At 49.3% G+C, this 18,138-nt stretch overlaps 1 protein-coding gene across 1 annotated transcript; it reads left to right on the top strand.

Annotated features, from left to right (window-relative positions):
• The first annotated feature begins 3,308 nt into the window (after nucleotides 1-3,308).
• LOC120692142 (protein NRT1/ PTR FAMILY 6.3-like) lies at nucleotides 3,309-8,532 on the top strand. Its single transcript, XM_039975384.1, has 4 exons — nucleotides 3,309-3,835; nucleotides 3,960-4,177; nucleotides 4,268-4,848; nucleotides 7,430-8,532. The coding sequence occupies exons 1-4, from the start codon at nucleotides 3,712-3,714 to the stop codon at nucleotides 8,277-8,279; spliced, it is 1,773 nt and encodes a 590-aa protein (XP_039831318.1). The 5' UTR covers nucleotides 3,309-3,711; the 3' UTR covers nucleotides 8,280-8,532.
• The last annotated feature ends 9,606 nt before the right edge of the window (nucleotides 8,533-18,138 follow it).

Raw genomic sequence — 18,138 nt, 5'->3', positions numbered from 1 at the left:
GATCATAGCTAGATAACCACCTTAATTACTGAGGTAGACTACATGCTGCCTTTAAGGATATTCGGTCATGCTATATCTTGACCAGACCATTACCCTATTTTTGCTCAGCTAATTGAGAAGTAGTACATGAGAGTATGAGACAAACTTTTTACCTCTCTTTGTTTGACGAGGATAACCTACATGTCATCCATCGAGTCACAGCCATGTCCGTGCCCATATTATACGACATACTACCGACTACCGAGTCACTGCCATGTTTATATTGTTTTAAATAGTTCAGAATGTTTAATATCCGGTTTTATAGTTCAGAGGGTAAAAAAAGTGTAGACGAACATCCATACTTCACGGGGTTATATAGACTTATTTGTTTTGTCATGCCACCGTATTATCTACTGTGATACCTCATTTTATTGGAATGAAATCTCTATTAAACTTTGACTTAGAATGTCCTAAGGTATTTCCAGAAAACATTGGTTGTTATCGGGTAAAATAGAGAAAATCTTGCTGGTGGTAATTTATAGAATTTTTAAACTTTAGTATTAATTTTGAAATATACGTTAGAAAAGAGAAAAATCAATGGAAGTTTTGAAAGGCAGAAGATCAGTGACCATAGTCTACCACAACGGGATAAATATTGCTAAGTATCTAGTATATTGGTACTGTGTTAGAAAATGAAAAAAATGAGAGAGCGATACAAAGAGATAGCGTGCGTGCAAAGATATTAAACTTTGATTAACTGTAGGCCCTTAAACTTATCTACGAACTTTTAATACTGATGTATTAACTGTAGGCAGCGGCGAAGCTAGATCAAATTGAAGGGAGCTGCACTTATCTTGTGGGTGCATAAAGTTGACTCATGGGGTACAAATATGGTGAAATCTCAAACATATGCACTGTTTTTCCATTTTTAGGGGGTGCATTAGCATCACCCCCTAATCAATATGTAGCTTCACCCATGACTGTAGGCCCTTCTTGAAGGCATCGCCATGGATGTCCTTTGGCTTGATATTCATTCCCTAAGACGGAGTCTGTTGTGAGGGTTAGAAGATAAGTATTTGAAGTCTAACATCAAGTTTCTAAGCATACGAAATATGAAATTGATTGAAGATGTATAAAGACAACGGAAGGTCGACGTATGGATGAAGAAGAAGATGAAGCTTAGTCTTCTAATTTTTTCTTTATTTTAGAGTTTTTCTTCTTGTATTTTGAGCTCCTCATTATTGAGGACAGCAGCAGAGCCAAGGGGTGCTAGGGGTGCTTTAGCCCCCCTACTCCTATACAACCTATGGAGCCCCCCAAAGCTCCACCTACAATTTTCAACCATGAATCAAAAGGAGGAAGAGAAAAATGAGGAAGAAGAAGAAGAAAAAAAAGAGAGGGGAAGAAAGAAGAAGAGGAAGATGAGCCCCCCCTAAATCCAAATTCTAGATTCGCCACTGATTGAGGATTAGAGTATAAGAACTCTTTGTAGCCTTTGGCTGTATATATACACAATATGCATATAAAAGGCCAGATTTTATCCTTAATCTAAAAAATATTGCTTAAATATGTATACATCTTAAAGTTGCTAGCCCGTGTACGTGACTACGTGAAAGGATTTCTTCATGCACAGTTCCTTACCTTGCATGAACAGTATTGATCAGTGATCACACAGCTAGCTTGCTGAACCTGCATGACATTAAGGATGAGATATAGCGAATTCACCACAGTTAACCTATCCCTGGGGATCTTGTGGGGAATGGGGGACCAGATCAGTGCAAGGGAGAGAGAAAAAACTGTTCCTGAATCTACCTGTTGCCGTATGATCATCAAAGTTAACTCATATGGACTAATGGTATGTACTTCCTCTCTTTTTATTTACATGCTGTATTAGATTTATCCTAAGTTAATTTTGTCCAACTTTAACTAAAATTATAGAAAAAATATTATAACTTTTACAACACCAAATTTACATGTTGTAGAATATATGTTGATACTACATATGTTGGGTAGTATAGTTGTTGCTATATTTTTCTATAGATTTGGTAAAGTTAGATAAGTTTAATTTAGGACAAACCTAATACGATACGTAGATACAAACGGAGGGAGTAATCCTATATTATTGCTGTGACAAGCTCTGACACGTGCTCAATCTTCTGTTTTGGTCCATGCTGAGTGTAGGGCTGTTCTGACTCCTTCGTGATGGGTCTCCGCTAGGTAGCTGATAATCATAGCTAATGCAAGCTTAATCAGGGCAACTGCAGGCTCCCGCACGTACCAATGGGATCGATCCAGTTGAGCTGATCCTGCCAGAACATGGATGAACGGCCTTCCTATGATTAATACTTAACAGAGACTAGAATACAATAATACACTCTGGCAGGGGCAGACTATTGGCTGGATGGCCTGCACCCGACCAACCAAATTCCTACGTGATCCAACTCTTGGAGCACTTGCTGTCCGAAACACTGTTGAGCTAGACGGATCCAAATGCACATGCATGATTTCTTCTAAACATAGGTATTAGCTACAATCAATTATTGCACAGGGAATGATTTTAAATATACATTACCGATCAAATTCTTTGCAATGATCTTTTGTGGGCGCGTTTCGGTTTCTGCTCACCTCTTCAAGGAGGAACTTCCATTTCCTTTCGTTTTCTTCGTCTTCTAGTTTCCAAGATATGAACGGTGTGGTTTGACAGGATGAGTGGGATAGATCCTTCCCCTGCATCCTGCTGCATGACCCTTTAGTTCACTCCTCCTGACTAGGAGTATATATACTATCACTGCTGGGGGCTGTAGCTGAGATTGAGAGGCCGGCACACGCAGACGCATAAGGGTCAACCCATCCAAATTAAAGTTTCGATGTCAAGCAATCGTGTCGCTCCAGAGGCTGGCCGGAATCGGAAGTGGACGCCATTGTCCGCTGAGAGCGGCGAAATTGGACGCGCGCATGCCGTGAAAACTTTAGCAATAGCTTTGACACTGGGAGCTTGTGTTGCCTGTGTCTCGTTCAGAATGTGACATGCACACACCAGACTTTAGCCATGTAGGAGTAGTATATATATATTTTTCCGATCCACTCATCAAAATCTTATGTTTCATGTGACATGCGTGCAAATGCGGAGGAGCTTCTAAAGATGACAGTGTTGCCTTGTAGTTGGCTGAAGATCGAGTGGAAGTTAACGCTCTACCGTCCAATGTGTTTCGAGCCTCCGAAAAGGGTCTCCTTTTCTGACCCGGCGTGCACAGCTAGCAGTTCACAGCAGCCCGTCGTCCATCTGGCTAGTAGTTGAGTACCGGCGCCAGGAGCTTTTGCTATCCTCCACTACTTTTCACCAGCAAAGCTCAATAATTGCGCGATAAATCAACGGGTGCTGCTGCCAGAGTCATGGGAGGGAGATGCCGATTCCCCCAAATAGCACTCTGGTTTACCATAATCTAATCAGTTCCGCCTGACCTAGTAGCTAGCTTCCTTAGCTTGGCAAAGGCAGGGGGGCAATGGAGGAGGATCTCTCTCGGATCCCGGGCGGAGCCCGAATCTCGACGCGAGGACGATGCACCGGCGCTCGCCTATAAAAGCCGGCGGCGCCAGCGAGCTCAGGCATCCACCAGCAATCACCAATCAGGCAGCATCGCGCGCCGATCGCGAGCTCGAGCCTCCTCGTCACCGCGCCTCCACCTGCCCGGCCTTGGCTGCCTGCTCTGTTTTATCTCGAGTGCGCCACCCATGGCCTCTTTTCTGCCGGAGACCGCGTCGGATGGCAAGGCTCTGACGGACGCCTGGGACTACAAGGGCCGGCCGGCCAGTCGCGCCACCACCGGTGGATGGGGTTGCGCCGCCATGATCCTAGGTACTCCAATTTACCTGCCACTTCGCTTCCAGGGACACGGCACATGACCTGTGCCGTGCCCATTATCTGTTCGTGCCGTCCATGCATGTGTGGCACTGACTTCAGTTCGGTCTCGTGATCCAAGGAGCGGAGCTGTTCGAGCGGATGACGACGCTGGGCATCGCGGTGAACCTGCTGCCGTACATGACCGGCACGATGCACCTCGGCAATGCCGCCGCCGCCAACACGGTCACCAACTTCATCGGCACCTCCTTCATGCTCTGCCTCCTTGGCGGCTTCGTCGCCGACAGCTACCTCGGCCGCTACCTCACCATCGCCATCTTCACCGCCGTGCAGGCCACGGTTCGTCAGACGCCGGCCCGACCCCCGTGAATGCTACTTTCACAGCCGCGTGGCATGACACCTGGCTGACTATGGCGGGCGCGCGTGCAGGGCGTGATGATCCTGACCATCTCGACGGCGGCGCCGGGGCTGCGGCCGCCGCCGTGCTCGGACGCCAAGGGCGCGAGCCCCGACTGCGTGCCGGCCAACGGGACGCAGCTCGGGGTGCTGTACCTGGGCCTGTACCTGACGGCGCTGGGCACGGGCGGGCTCAAGTCCAGCGTGTCCGGGTTCGGGTCGGACCAGTTCGACGAGGCGCACGACGGCGAGCGCGGCAAGATGCTGCGCTTCTTCAACTGGTTCTACTTCTTCGTCAGCATCGGCGCGCTGCTGGCCGTCACGGTGCTGGTGTACGTGCAGGACAACGTGGGCCGCCGCTGGGGCTACGGCATCTGCGCCGCCGGCATCCTCGTCGGGCTCGCCGTCTTCCTGCTGGGCACCAGGAGGTACCGGTTCAAGAAGCTGGTGGGGAGCCCGCTGACCCAGGTGGCCGCCGTGACGGTCGCCGCCTGGAACAAGCGCGCGCTGCCGGTGCCGTCCGACCCGGACATGCTCTACGACGTGGACGACGCGGCTGCCGCCGGCGCCGACGTCAAGGGGAAGCAGAAGCTGCCCCACAGCAAGGAGTGCCGGTAAGGATTATTGATGCTCACTTTGCTACTAATTAGCCAATAGTAGTACTTACTTGCCAGTCGAGTGGACCGATATTTACGCAGTAGAGCAGCAACGATGGCTTAATAGCCCTGACGAAACAGTTGGGATGTTGAATTGGTTCAGTTAACAGACTTTTCCAAACATTAGTCGTCGGCACACTGGGATACGATGAATCTTCCTTGCATTGCGTGGATGACCCTGTTGGACGAGTTATAGGAGACGCATCTCAATCTCATCCTATCCTGCTGTACGTGTTCCTATCAATTCGATGGGACCCCAGAAATAATACAATCTATCTAGTAGTGTGTCACATACTAGCAGCAGGCCAGGTTATCATCTCATAATTGATATCATGTTAAGGTTGTCCTCGGTAGTGTCCGTGACATTTAGACGAATAATTTAATAGGATTAATTGAATACTCATATCAATAAATTGCAACGTTGAAGCTCATCTCCAAAAAAACTCTGAGACTATGCGTGCTTGGCCTGGAGCAATTTCATAATAGGTGATCGATCGGGAATGTTTCTTTCCAGGTGCGTACAAGTGAGGATAAAGTGAGCAGAAAACCAATCACACATTCACATACGTTTATCCGTATGGACATACACGTATCATCGCCGTGTGTACATTTTAGGATAGTCCGGTATCTATCGTAGGGACATCGAAGTCACGGTAAGTCACAAATCTGCCAATTCTATCGCCACGGGATCGGTCGTGATCGACCTCAGCTTCTCACTTCTGGCGCCTACCCACCACTTGCACGTACAGCCCACTGTACATGTGGCACCCTCTGTCCCGTACTCTTTTTTTCCCCCACATGTCACCAGGGGCGGAGGCAGCTTGATGCCTCTGTATTCCCGGGAATACCCAATATTGTTTACAGAAAATCAAGTATACTTCAACTTATACACAAATACATATGGTGTTAGGCTTAAATTCTCCCACCAAGGCAGTCCAAAAGGCCCATCAACCCACAAATCGATCCCCTAGCCTCCAGGACTCCTCTCTCTTCTATCGATCTATCCCTCGGTCTCTCAGCACTCATCCGCTCGTCATCTTTCCCCAACCCGCAAAATTGAATCCCTGCCCCAAATCAGCAAATCCTAAGCCCTAGACAACGGTTAACCAAGGCACCGAGCGACGGGAGGATTGGAATCGGCCTCTGGCCTCCGTGATGGCAGGGCGCGACGGCGGCGGACGGTTGGCTCGGGGCCTCATGCTTGTGCTTCATAGGCCGCAACTCCGCTGAGGGCGTGGGCACGGCGGCATAGCTGGTCGCCGCTAGGGCGGGACAGCGGGAGGTGCTGGGGCAGGCCAGCAGCCCCAGCAACCAGGCCCTCGGCCAACAGCGGCAGGTCGCCAAGTGAGAGGAGGTGGCCGGCGGCATTTTGCATCCAAGCATTGCCAACGACAACTTGTATCTTTATTTCCTCGATTAACGATTATTAGTACTGACATATTGTGGACTTTTTTTACTGTTCAACTGCTCTTTCTTCGAAAGTGGGAATACCCAACTTTCGAATCCTGGCTCCGCCACTGCCGAAGGGGATGAGCGATGGAAATGGAATCGGTAGCATTGCTGGCTCGATGCGTGTGTATGGTGGTATTCCATGGTGATATTTTCAGTGACATTGAGTCACTCAATGTCATCGAGAATGTCACCGTGTAATGTCACCAAATCTGCCAATTCTATCGCCACGGGATCGGTCGTGATCGACCTCAGCTTCTCACTTCTGGCGCCTACCCACCACTTGCACGTACAGCCCACTGTACATGTGGCACCCTCTGTCCCGTACTCTTTTTTTCCCCCACATGTCACAATATTTTTTTAGCAAAAGGAATCTGCTAGCTAGCTAGTAGAACCAGCTTATTAGAATCCATGATTCGGAAAGTAGCCCAAGGTGGATTCCATAGTATATACACCTAAGCCAATCCAGCAAGCAACTCTGACTTTGGGCCAGAATTACGTTACTTGCAAATAGAGCAAGGTGGGCACACCAGCTTAGAATCCATGATTCAGGCAGGAAGTTGAGCACTGGGCGAGGTAAGCCTATCCGTCCCCTAATGCACTGCACTGGTGTGCTGCTAGAAAGATCCATCGCTCGATCGGTCTAAAAGCCAGCTTGTTTATAGTCTCCCAACAGATGCTTTGCCTTGCGGAAATCAGCTAGGAAAGGACGCCAGGCAGCCAAGACAGCGGCCGCCGCTTTTGGAATTTCGCCCGCCGGCCGGTGCCGGTGGGAGTGGAAACCTGCCGGTGCCGGCCCCCTGCATGCCGCCCACGCGTCGCGGCACTGCCCAATCACATGCACGCGCGCGCAGTCGCACGGAGTTGTTCACGGGCCACGCGCAGGTAGCTTCGCTCGGAACTTCCCGTCACGCCCACGCGCGCATCGGCGGCGTCATCTGGTGCAGTTCAATTCGCCATCGACTCGTGACCTGATGCACACGCACACCCATTGTAAATCGCCTAGATAATAAAGTTCTACCCGCATCATGATTACTCGTGTCAGGATTATTTACTTTCTGACATACAAAACGTACCCATATATATGCAGGTTCCTTGACCACGCGGCGATCGTCGACGGCGAGTCACCGGTGGCGGCGAGCAAGTGGAGGCTGTGCACGCGGACGGACGTGGAGGAGGTGAAGCAGGTGGTGCGGATGCTGCCCATCTGGGCCACCACCATCATGTTCTGGACCATCCACGCGCAGATGACCACCTTCTCGGTGGCGCAGGCCCAGCTCATGGACCGCGGCATCGGCGGCTCGGGCTTCCTCATCCCCGCGGGCTCCCTCACCGTCTTCCTCATCGGCTCCATCCTCCTCACCGTGCCCCTCTACGACCGCCTCGTCGCGCCCGTGGCGCGCCGCCTCACGGGCAACCCGCACGGCCTCACCCCGCTCCAGCGGGTCTTCGTCGGCCTCTTCCTCTCCATCGCCGGCATGGCCGCCGCCGCGCTCGTCGAGCGCCACCGCCAGGCCACCTCCGGCCGCGGCGCCACGATCACCGTCTTCCTGCTCATGCCGCAGTTCGTGCTCGTCGGCGCCGGCGAGGCGTTCACGTACATGGGCCAGCTCTCCTTCTTCCTGCGCGAGTGCCCCAAGGGCATGAAGACCATGAGCACGGGGCTCTTCCTCAGCACCTGCGCGCTCGGCTTCTTCTTCAGCACGCTGCTCGTCACCATCGTCGATAAGGTCACGGGCCACGGCGCTCACGGGGGATGGCTCGCGGACAACCTCAATTACGGCAGGCTCGACTACTTCTACGGGCTTCTCGCCGTGATCAGCGCCATTAACCTTGTCCTCTTCACCCTCGCCGCCAGGGGATACGTCTACAAGGACAAGCGCCTGGCTGACGCCGGCATTGAGCTTGCCGACGAGGAGGCCATTGCCGTCGGCCACTGAGACAGCCACTCAATCTCCTGCTGCATCTTTGAATTAGTTGATGCATGCGCGCGCCCTTGTATAACTTGCTGGTTTCCCTTTTTCTTTTCTTAGGGGTGTCTCCGTGTATCTATAAGAGAATGCATGTGACGGCTTCTCTCATTCAGTTAGCATGGAGTGTACATGTAGAGCTACACAGTTGTTTCTTGTTTTTTTTTTTCGAATCCAGGCTGTACCCCATTTCCATTGCAAAAGGAAATACTGAAAGTCTGATACAGGGAAGGAAAAGGGGAAAAAAGAAGAGGGAAAGGAACCTGAGAGACGACTGAGATTTTGACATTCAAAACCCAGACGCTCTAACCCGAAGCCCTCCAAGGCTTTAGGATTCCTAAAGCAAGCCTCCTAAAAGGTACCTTATTACAGACTTAGACATAGTAATGCATAAAATGCAGTCAAGCGTATAGACCACAACCAAGAGCAAAAAGTCAGAGAGCAAAAGAGCAGAACACATGCTGCAAAACATCAGAGAAGAGAAGCCTCCTTCAAGCATCGGCCTCATATTCAGAATCATCGTTCTGAGGAGCCGAGAGGTAGATCAATGGCCGGGGTTCTTAGGCCAGAACCTTGTAAGCACATGCCAGGAGAACCTTGCCACCCTCCAGGATCTTGCTCTGCAGATCAGCTCCATACAAACCTGACCAATAAGAAATGAAAGAGCAACCATGAATAATAATTTCAGTCGGGTGTTTCAGATGTTTGTTGTCGAAGCAGGCTTTGTTCCTGTGCTTCCAGATTGCCCATACAATATTCTAGATTTACTCTAGAAATGAATAGTAAAACACATTGCATGGTTGCATTCGGTGGTCTTTTAGGGCCTGTTTGGCATTGCTCTAAAGCTTAACTCCATCAACTCCAAACAATTTTGTAGTCAAACGCCCCAACTTCAAAACTTTATGGATCTCAAAAACTCTAGAGTTGTAGTTCGAATTGGCTTGAGTTTTGAAACACCTCCTTTGTAGCTCTAGAACCATCAAATGTGGACCTAAAAGTGAAGTTCGGATGAAATTACCCACATTTGCCATTGATTACACAAAAAACATTTCGATCTTTCTTTCTCAATCCCCCTCCCTCCTAAGCCCACCCCGTCCCGAGTCCCGCTCCCTCCGCCTGCCGCCATCGCCCTTCCGTCCCGAGCGCCCTCCCATCCCGAGGCCTGTTCTCCTGATCCACCCTCCCTCCGCCTACCGCCACTATCCCAAGGCTTCTCCTCCTGATCTCCCCCTCCGCCTATCGCCGCTGCCATCCTGAAGCTCCTCCTCCCTCGATCCCCCCTCCCTCTGCCTGTCACTGCCGCCGCATGCCGCTGCTGCCTCACAAAGATAAGCAGCACCGATGTTAGAGGACCTTGATGACCTGCGGGCTAAGGTGGTGTTGCTGACCGCCCAGATCCACACCAAGTCTGACCTCGCTGATGGCCTCAAAAGTGCGGGCGCCGACCAAGCCATGCGGCTGCGGGAGGCCCGAGACCAAGCGGCAGGTGGCGGAGGCTGCGACCAAGGGTGAGGAGGCTGCTACAACCACCATGGAGCAGTGCGGGGAGCTGGAGTCTAGGCTAGCGATGATGAGCAGGTGCTGAGGCAGGTGAGCGGCTCAAGATGCTCGGCCACCAACTGGCTGCTCCGCGCTCCGCCTGGCGCAGAGGGAGAAAGAGGAGAAGACGGGGGCAGCGGCACCGGAGGAGGCAGCGGGGGAGTGAAGGGGGGAGGTGAGGTTGGAGATGAGCGACAAGAGGTCGGTGTCTGCTTGGGACCGGGTCAATGCGGGCAACGCAAGGCGGGAGGGGGGGGGAGGCAGCAGTGACATCTCGAGGAGCACTGAGCAGCAGATCATCGCAACCATGGCACTGGCCACTGTTGTTCTTGATGTCAACGGGCAGAGCACGCAACCGTTCCTCACCTTGCCCTTTGGGTCTTTCGCTGCCTACCTCCGCCGCATAGTAGACAATGCCGGTGGCCTCTATGGCAACGCGTGCTATGTCCAAGTCCAGCAGGTTGGCGCCAGTGGCGGCGTGTGATACATGGACTGCATATCGGTGGGCGGGGGCGGCGAGGATCTGTGGCTGGACCGACGCAAGTAGATTTGGCATACGACACGCATGTCCTGCGAACCAAGGGCAACAATGGCAATACACCCTGAAAACCTTATTTTCTAGAGTTGAGAACACCCTCGTAGCCAAACACCACGAACAAACAGCTCTAACTCCACCCAGAGCTAGCTTCACCTAGAGATGTTCCATGCAGAGTTAGAGCCATGCCAACTAGAGATGGCAACGGACATACTACCCACGAGTAGACAATGTTCAGATCCGCACCTGTCAGGTCATTGTTAGACTTGTACCCACGCCTGTGATCCGCCATAGGTAACAAACTGTGCCTGCGCCCGCGACCCATAGGGGCCGTGTACCCGCTATCAGACCCGGGGCAGCGGGACTGCTCATAGGCATAGAATGTTCTAGAGTTAGGGATAGCCCATGGATGTACCTTACCTCTTTTGTAACTATTCGAATAGACGTAGAACTAGCTGTACTATAAGGAAACTACCCGACCAGGTTGTAGTTGGACTCCAACAGTACTCGGCTAGGACTTTCCATGTATCCCTGTCCCCCCGGAGTATATAAGGGTGGCCAGGGACCCCACAAAACAGAGACAACCATAACAATCTCTAAGGCAATACAAGCAACCACACGGGACGTAGGGTATTACGCACCTCGCGGCCCGAACCTGTATAAATTCCTATGTTCCTTGCATCATCGAATTCCAGAGCTAGTCGATCCCTTGCCTACAATCCTACTGCTAAGGGTATCCCTGAGCAGGCTTTGCGGCTAAACACCGACAGCTAACGCACCAGGTAGGAATTCAGGAGTTCACTAGCGAATTTGATGGCCGAATCAAGCGACGCCAACACCATGCCTAAAGGCACAACCCTCATCTTCGGTTCTTGGGCTTGTACGGTCGATGGATTGGATGGCTTCACTAGCCACCTGATCACGCCCAAGAATCCAGAGGCGAAACTCGACAACCAACTCACCGGAACATCTGATGCTCACAAACTCGACGGGAATCAAGCTCTACCCAAGCTCAATTCAAAAAATCTTGAGAACATGTCGACTCCAACTCATACAGATGAGTCAGCTGAGTCCGACACCAACTCAAATTCCTGAAATTTCCAATTTTCCCAAACTCTGGGAAAATACGTGGCTTATCTCAAGTCAACAAAACGCCCTAAGGTCGTTAACTCAGAACTACTCGACAGAGTGGATCGAGTCTCATGATCAATCGAAATATGTTTCAAGCTCGCAGAATCCGCTCTTGGCTCATCCAAGATACAACCGAACCCAGAAACCTCGAACCCTCAGCACTCCCGGACGGGTGACATATACTCTGGGATCGATCGAGTTGACTCTTCACTCATCGACTACATCAACATAGCTGAGAATATTCTACAACACAAGAAACAAGACTCGATGGGAAAATCCTGTGGGAAACCCAAGAAGGCAAACCCCCGGCTTCAACGAATGGGACCGCTTCTCTCAGGGAAACCCCAGGATTCCTCGTCGAAACCTGTTCACAAGTGGACTCCTGAACCCACTAACATCTCTGATCCCCTATTCGATCGGACTTCGACGAGTTCATGGAAAGCCTCGATAACCTCGAACCATACAATGATCTCGAGGATTGGTCAGACGATGTCAACTTGTTCACGGATGCCATGAGCCATCCACCTTGCATGGCTGATTCCCTATGGCAGGAAATCAAGCTCAAGAAGCAAGGAGAAACATCCAAAACCCCAGAAAAGCCCAGTGAGTAGATTTTTGACATGCCATGGATCAAAGAGCCAGAAGGACTAACTCCTATCCAATCCTGGCTACACTGGATGAACGAAAATGCCCTCCGAGTAGAAATGGGCATCCCGCTCCTTGCTCACCCAAAACATACATACTAAAAAATTGGTGGTTTAACTGATTCCGAGTCCGAGTACTCCTACGATTCGGAAGAGGACTTGGACAATCTAATCCAGTACAGCAAAGAAGCCGAAACCAAATCGATTAAGAGCTCCAAAACTGATCAGGGCTCTTTGCCAGACTCGGTTATATATGCGACACCGGAAGGACGGACGGTGCATCTGGAAAAGCCAGGGCTCAATACTCGATCTGCCGGGGCCTCTCGTCCTCAAATCGACGAGCTCCCATTCCAAAAGGGCGTCCAGTTAGTCCCGCCAGAACGCAAAGAAGACCAAGACGTTGAGGATCTCTGTTGCGAAATCCTTGTGGTACGCATCTCCGAGCTCTATGAATCAGATGATGATTCAATGGAGTGACTCAACCTCGATGACTACAACTCCGACAATTACAACGAGCACCTCTCCGACAACATGGAAGCTACTCCTATGGCAATCACCGAAGTCAAGACTGCCATCAAGCAAGACCCGCCCTTAGCTCTACTAGCTGTAACGGTTACCGTTCAGCTGGAAGACAAGCCTATGGCAGAGGATCTCTACAAGCGCCGCCGCATCTGCAACCAAAAGCGGGCTTTCAGACGCCAGCGTGTCGCCGATCATCGCCAAGAACAACAGGGCGACAACTACGGCTACTCCAACAGTGATCTCCGTAATGTGATCATCTCAAGGAAAAAGGAGCGTGAGAAAATTGAGGCTTATAGCCCTTCTTCCAACTATCGCATCCCTGCAAATGATCCGGGATCCTCCAAGAAGCGCAAGCATGTGAATGCTGATTTTCAGGGCAAGTCTCGTGATCAGCACCGTACAGATGCACCTATTGGAGGAGATAAGATCAACAAGACACTTCAACACAAGTGCTTCATGCACCCAAAAAGCTCACACACAGTCTTCGAGTGCAACTCACTCTACAAAGCTCTTGGAGCACCTCTGCTGAACAATACTCTACCAAGAGTCTAGTCAACTACCCAGTTGATTAGAACTATTGATAAATATTTCATATTTAGTCATGTAAACCATTGCTCAAGTGTCTATCACTATAGGAAAAGAGGTAGGTCTTAAGAGTTAGAGTCTGTCATTTTACAAATTTTGTAATCGCGAGAGTTATAAATAAAGTTGATTTCCGTCTAAATTGACTACTTCTCTTTCTCAACCATGACCTACAACCTCCCCTTGAACTACTTTGAGTTCCCCGTCACCCTAAAAAAAGACCTGGGACAATGATCGAGTAGTTTATAGGTTGCGACCTAGCCAAGGAGTATCTCCAAAAGTTATTCCCACTTGGGTAACCCGACGGGGTTAATCCTAATCGGTCAACTTTGGAGGTTACTCCAGTCCTCAAGTAGGACATCCTACTCGCTAGCTCGAGTAAGTTTTGGATATCTCTAAAGTTATTCCCACTTGGGTAACCTGATAAGGTTAATCCTGACCAGTCAACTTTGGGGGTTACTCCAGTCCTCAAGAAGGACACCCTACTCGCTGGCTCGAGTAGGTTTTGGATATCTCCAAAATTATTCCCATTTGGGTAACCCAACGGAGTTAATCCTAACCAGTCCACTTTGGGGGTTATTCCAGTCCTCAAGGACACCCTAATCGCTGGATCGGGTAGGTTTTGGATATCTCCAATAGTTTTTTTCCACTTAGGTTACCCAACGGGATTAATCCTAATCGGTCAAATTTGGAGGTTACTCCAGTCCTTAATAGGACCCTTTACTCGTTCTTTCGAGTAGATCTTAAGCCACAGCTTAAAACATATAGAAATCCCTTATAGTTTTTCCCACTTGGTTAACCTTACAAGGTTTAAATCTAACAGGATAACTACGCAAAGTTTTCTTTAATAAAACTCTTTTCAGGCTACGGCCTGACAAATCCTTAGTGCTTTTCCGACTTGGTTAATCTCGCAAGATTCAATCCTAACCGGATAGCACTACTAAAACCCTATTAGTTCGTATATAGAACAACTCACTTGATGGAACCCTTGAGTAAAACCAAAAACTCCTACTCCATCCCTGCTCAAAGGATGAGTGAGAATAAGAAATAGATCTCTTATTTCAATTACTAAATCGAGTAGGCACACTGTTGCCATACTTAAGGTACTCGCCCAGCGACAAACAAATACTACTCGAACACGGAGGAGGATTACTCCTTAAAACTTGCACAAATACTCAGTACAAAAAAAATTAAATTTGTACAGCACAAGATTATTTCTGGCTCAAAGGCCCATTACATCATCTCACATCAAAATATGAGTAAAGTACAGAATTAAGGCTCATTACTCCAAGCTGCCCACGATCCTCTCTGCTATTGGCGAGACCTCTAAAAGGTACTCCTCGAACTGCTTCTCTTCGCAGTCGGGATTCATGCCTTCGCCAAGCGGATCTAGGATCGACTGTGGTTAGTAGGATTTGACCAACCCAACTACATGTGACACGTACTGATGGGTGGTCACTGAGATATACCTCATAACGCCCTTGGGAACCCTCCGGAATTTGTCCACCAGGGAGAGTGGTTCCTCTGCATCATCCTCGGCTATATCCACCATGTCCACAACAGCTTGGGCTGCAACCTTCAACTTGTTGAGTTCTAGTTGCAGTGCAGTGTTGGAATCTGATAAGTTCTTCCCTTGTTGTAGCATCTGAAGCATTTCCTTGTCAGAATCCGCAATAATCTTCTATACATTTCCAATCTCATCTGCGTTACAGTACATAAGAATCTTTAAATCGAGTACCATACTCTCCTAAATCTTTAATGATTTTCGGAGTGCTGCGTATTTGGTTAACAAATTCTTATAAATACCAAATGCATGAAACTAGTCAACTGCTTTACAAAGGCAGATACTAACCTTTTTTCTCCTTGGAGCTCTTCTTGTTCTTCTCCACAGATCTTTCAGAGCGAGTAGCTCCGAGTTGTCATGGGGCTTACTGTTCCCCTGCTCTGCCAGCTCCTGGACATATAAAAAGAAAAAATCAACATCTAACTACTCGATCTACCAAAATTAAGTACTCGATCATACGATTACTTACCGCCAGAAGCTTCTGGCACTCAGTCACGCAAACTTGCACAACATCCATGTTTTCCTATGCAAGTTTAATCCTGTCTACTGGTGGCGGGGTACCTCCCGAAGAGACGGCGGAGGTACTCGCCCCCACCACCAGTGATGCCTCAACATGTGGCATAGCCGCAACTTCCCTCACAGGATCCTCTTGATTTTGAGGACCTAGGGAAAAATTCTTCGAGTAAAAAGGTCGAGCAAATGGAAGAAAATCCAAATTTGGAGGAGGAGGTACAATGGGCTCACCTGTAGGGATCTCCTCCGCCTACTTCCGCTCCGCCTCTGCTTCGGGTAATGGCGAATCCAGTAGCATGGAATCCGCCATCTCCTCCGCAGATCGAGCATCCACATCAGGGGCACCCGCGGGAATGTCATTTGCCGGCTTGGGGGCTGCGGATGTGTTGCTGCCTCAGCCCCCAGGTCCCAGGCTTCCCTTACTACAAGAAGATGTTGAGATTTAAGTACTTAATATAAAGCCAAAAATACAAAAACAAGTATGCAAATACTTACACGGCTGCCTTCTTAATTGGGAGTTTCTTTTGCGCCGTCAGCTTTGGCAAGGGCTCAACGACTAGCGCCTTGTTAGCTCCAGCGCCCTTTTCTCCCTGCACGGCGCCGCTACCCTTGGAACTACCCGCCGACGTAATTGTCTTCAACGGAGTAGTTTGGGTCCCCTTTGACGGGTCCACTGGGGTGGAAGGGACTTTCATTCCCACCCCAGCATCATCCCCAGATGTTGTCATGCACGGCACCTTGTCCGCCAGACTTCAAATAATGAAACCAGATGATAAACAACAAACTCAATGAAACTCAAAAAGTAGTCGAGTACAATATAAATTGATATACCTGGTCTCGCTAGTCTGAGACGAGGCTCGATGCTTTCACGCAGCTGAACGAAGCCCTTTTGGATGGTCAGCCCTAGCACTGTCACTCGGGCTGGGCCTCCGTTCCATGCTTCCATCCTTTCCAGATGCATCTCCAGCTTCTGCATGACCAAACTCACTATTAGTTCTATCTATATAACTTTCCATAGAGATTCTTCAGGATCTGGTTTTGGCAGTGCATGAGCTCTTGGAAGAAGTTGGAAAGGGCAAAAAATGCCTGGCAAAGGAGGGCTGCTTCTATATACATCCACGTCCTCCTACCCAGAAGAGATGCTGTCAGATATGTACCATCTATAAAGACAAATACTCGAAATACAAGTTGACTACTTTATACAATCCTGTCTCGGAGGATTCGACACCGAAAAGGTATCGAGTAGGTGTCGGTGTTTACCGCCAAGCCTGCTCAGGGATACCCTTAGCAGTAGGGTTTGTAGGTAAAGATCGACTTCTCTGGAACTCGATGGTGCAAGGAACACAAAGATTTAGAAAAGTTCGGGCTGCGAGTTTGCGTAATACCCTACGTCCTGTGTGGTTTGTATTGCCTTAGGTGTTGATGATCGTTTGGAGGGGGTCCCTGCCTGCCCTTATATATCCGGGGGGACAGGGTTACATGGAAAGTCGTAGCCGAGTATAGTTGGAGTCCTACTACAACACAATCGGGTAGTTTCCTTTGTACTGCAGCTAGTTCTATGCCTATTCGAGTAGTTACAAAAGAGGTAAGGTACATCCATGGTCTATTCCTTACTCTAGAACATTCTATACCTATAAGCAGTCCTGCTGCCCCGGGTCTAACAAGCCCCCGAGCTCTTCGTAGCCGAGTCCTGCAGGCGTCAAGTACTTGGCTGGGCGTCTTCGAGTACTTCAAGTAGTCGGAACATCCTTCTGATTGCTTCTGGGCCTTCCTTCAGATACGTCGAGTAGTCCTCCAAGTACTTCCGAATGGCTCGAGGCTGTGAGGTGCTCAAGCCCTGAAATCTTGATCATATATGGTGCGCGAAGCACTCGCGCTCCATATAGAGTAGCCCCCAAGCCTTAGATTGAATCGCATAATCAGGCTGAGGGTCACTTCAGTCTTTTTGCTTCTTTATTTTCCAAAAAAATTGAAAAATAAATTTCTGATGCCTGTATCCCGCAGCCCCCGAGCCTTAAATCAAAATCCCTTTTGCTGCGAGTAGCCCCCGAGCGTAGATATGAAATTAAGGATTTAAGACGTGGCATCAGATTTTATCCTTCAAATTATTTGCAGGATTCATCAGATCCAAAATCCGAAAAGACCTCTTTTCGGGTAAAATCCCAGAAAAATGATACAATTGGATCCACCACACTGATTGCACCCGAAATAACATCAGGAATAAAACCCGGGATGCACGGCTCTATATTCAGTGCTCACGAGAAACGTTACTATTTTGGAGAATCTGCATTATTGCATCTTTGACTGCATTCGTGAATGCTGCCAAATGCACTGTCATGAATGCGTCCGTGAAACGTGCACTGTTGATTCACGGGTTCTCCTCAGTAGGCCCCCTTGTGGCTATAAAAGGTAGGGGTGAGGCCTTTGCCAAAAGCATCAAAGTGTAGCGACCATGGCTTTTCCTTGGTGTTCTTGCTCTCGCCCTCCTGAGATTTGTATAGTTCCTTCCAACAGAAGATGCTAGAAGAGAACTTGCTAGTGACAAGAGAAGTCTCAGCTGCCTCCTCCTGCATCTCCACTGCTCTCATCGGATCCATTTTGGACATCATGTCCTTATATCTTCCAATGAGGCTGGGTTTCAGGGGATGAGTGGAGTCTTGTTGTGTCACATCCTAGGGATTCCTAGGGTGTAAGCCCCCAAGAACTGCATCTCTGGTGGGGAGACTTAATCTTGTCATAATCGTACTCTAGGAGAAGAAGAAGTTTCTCCAGAAGATGCTACAAGAGGACTTGCGAGGT

The sequence above is a fragment of the Panicum virgatum genome, chromosome 9N, assembly GCF_016808335.1.
Source record: "Panicum virgatum strain AP13 chromosome 9N, P.virgatum_v5, whole genome shotgun sequence".
Lineage (NCBI taxonomy): Eukaryota > Viridiplantae > Streptophyta > Magnoliopsida > Poales > Poaceae > Panicum > Panicum virgatum.
This window is presented reverse-complemented; position numbering and strand designations above follow the sequence as displayed.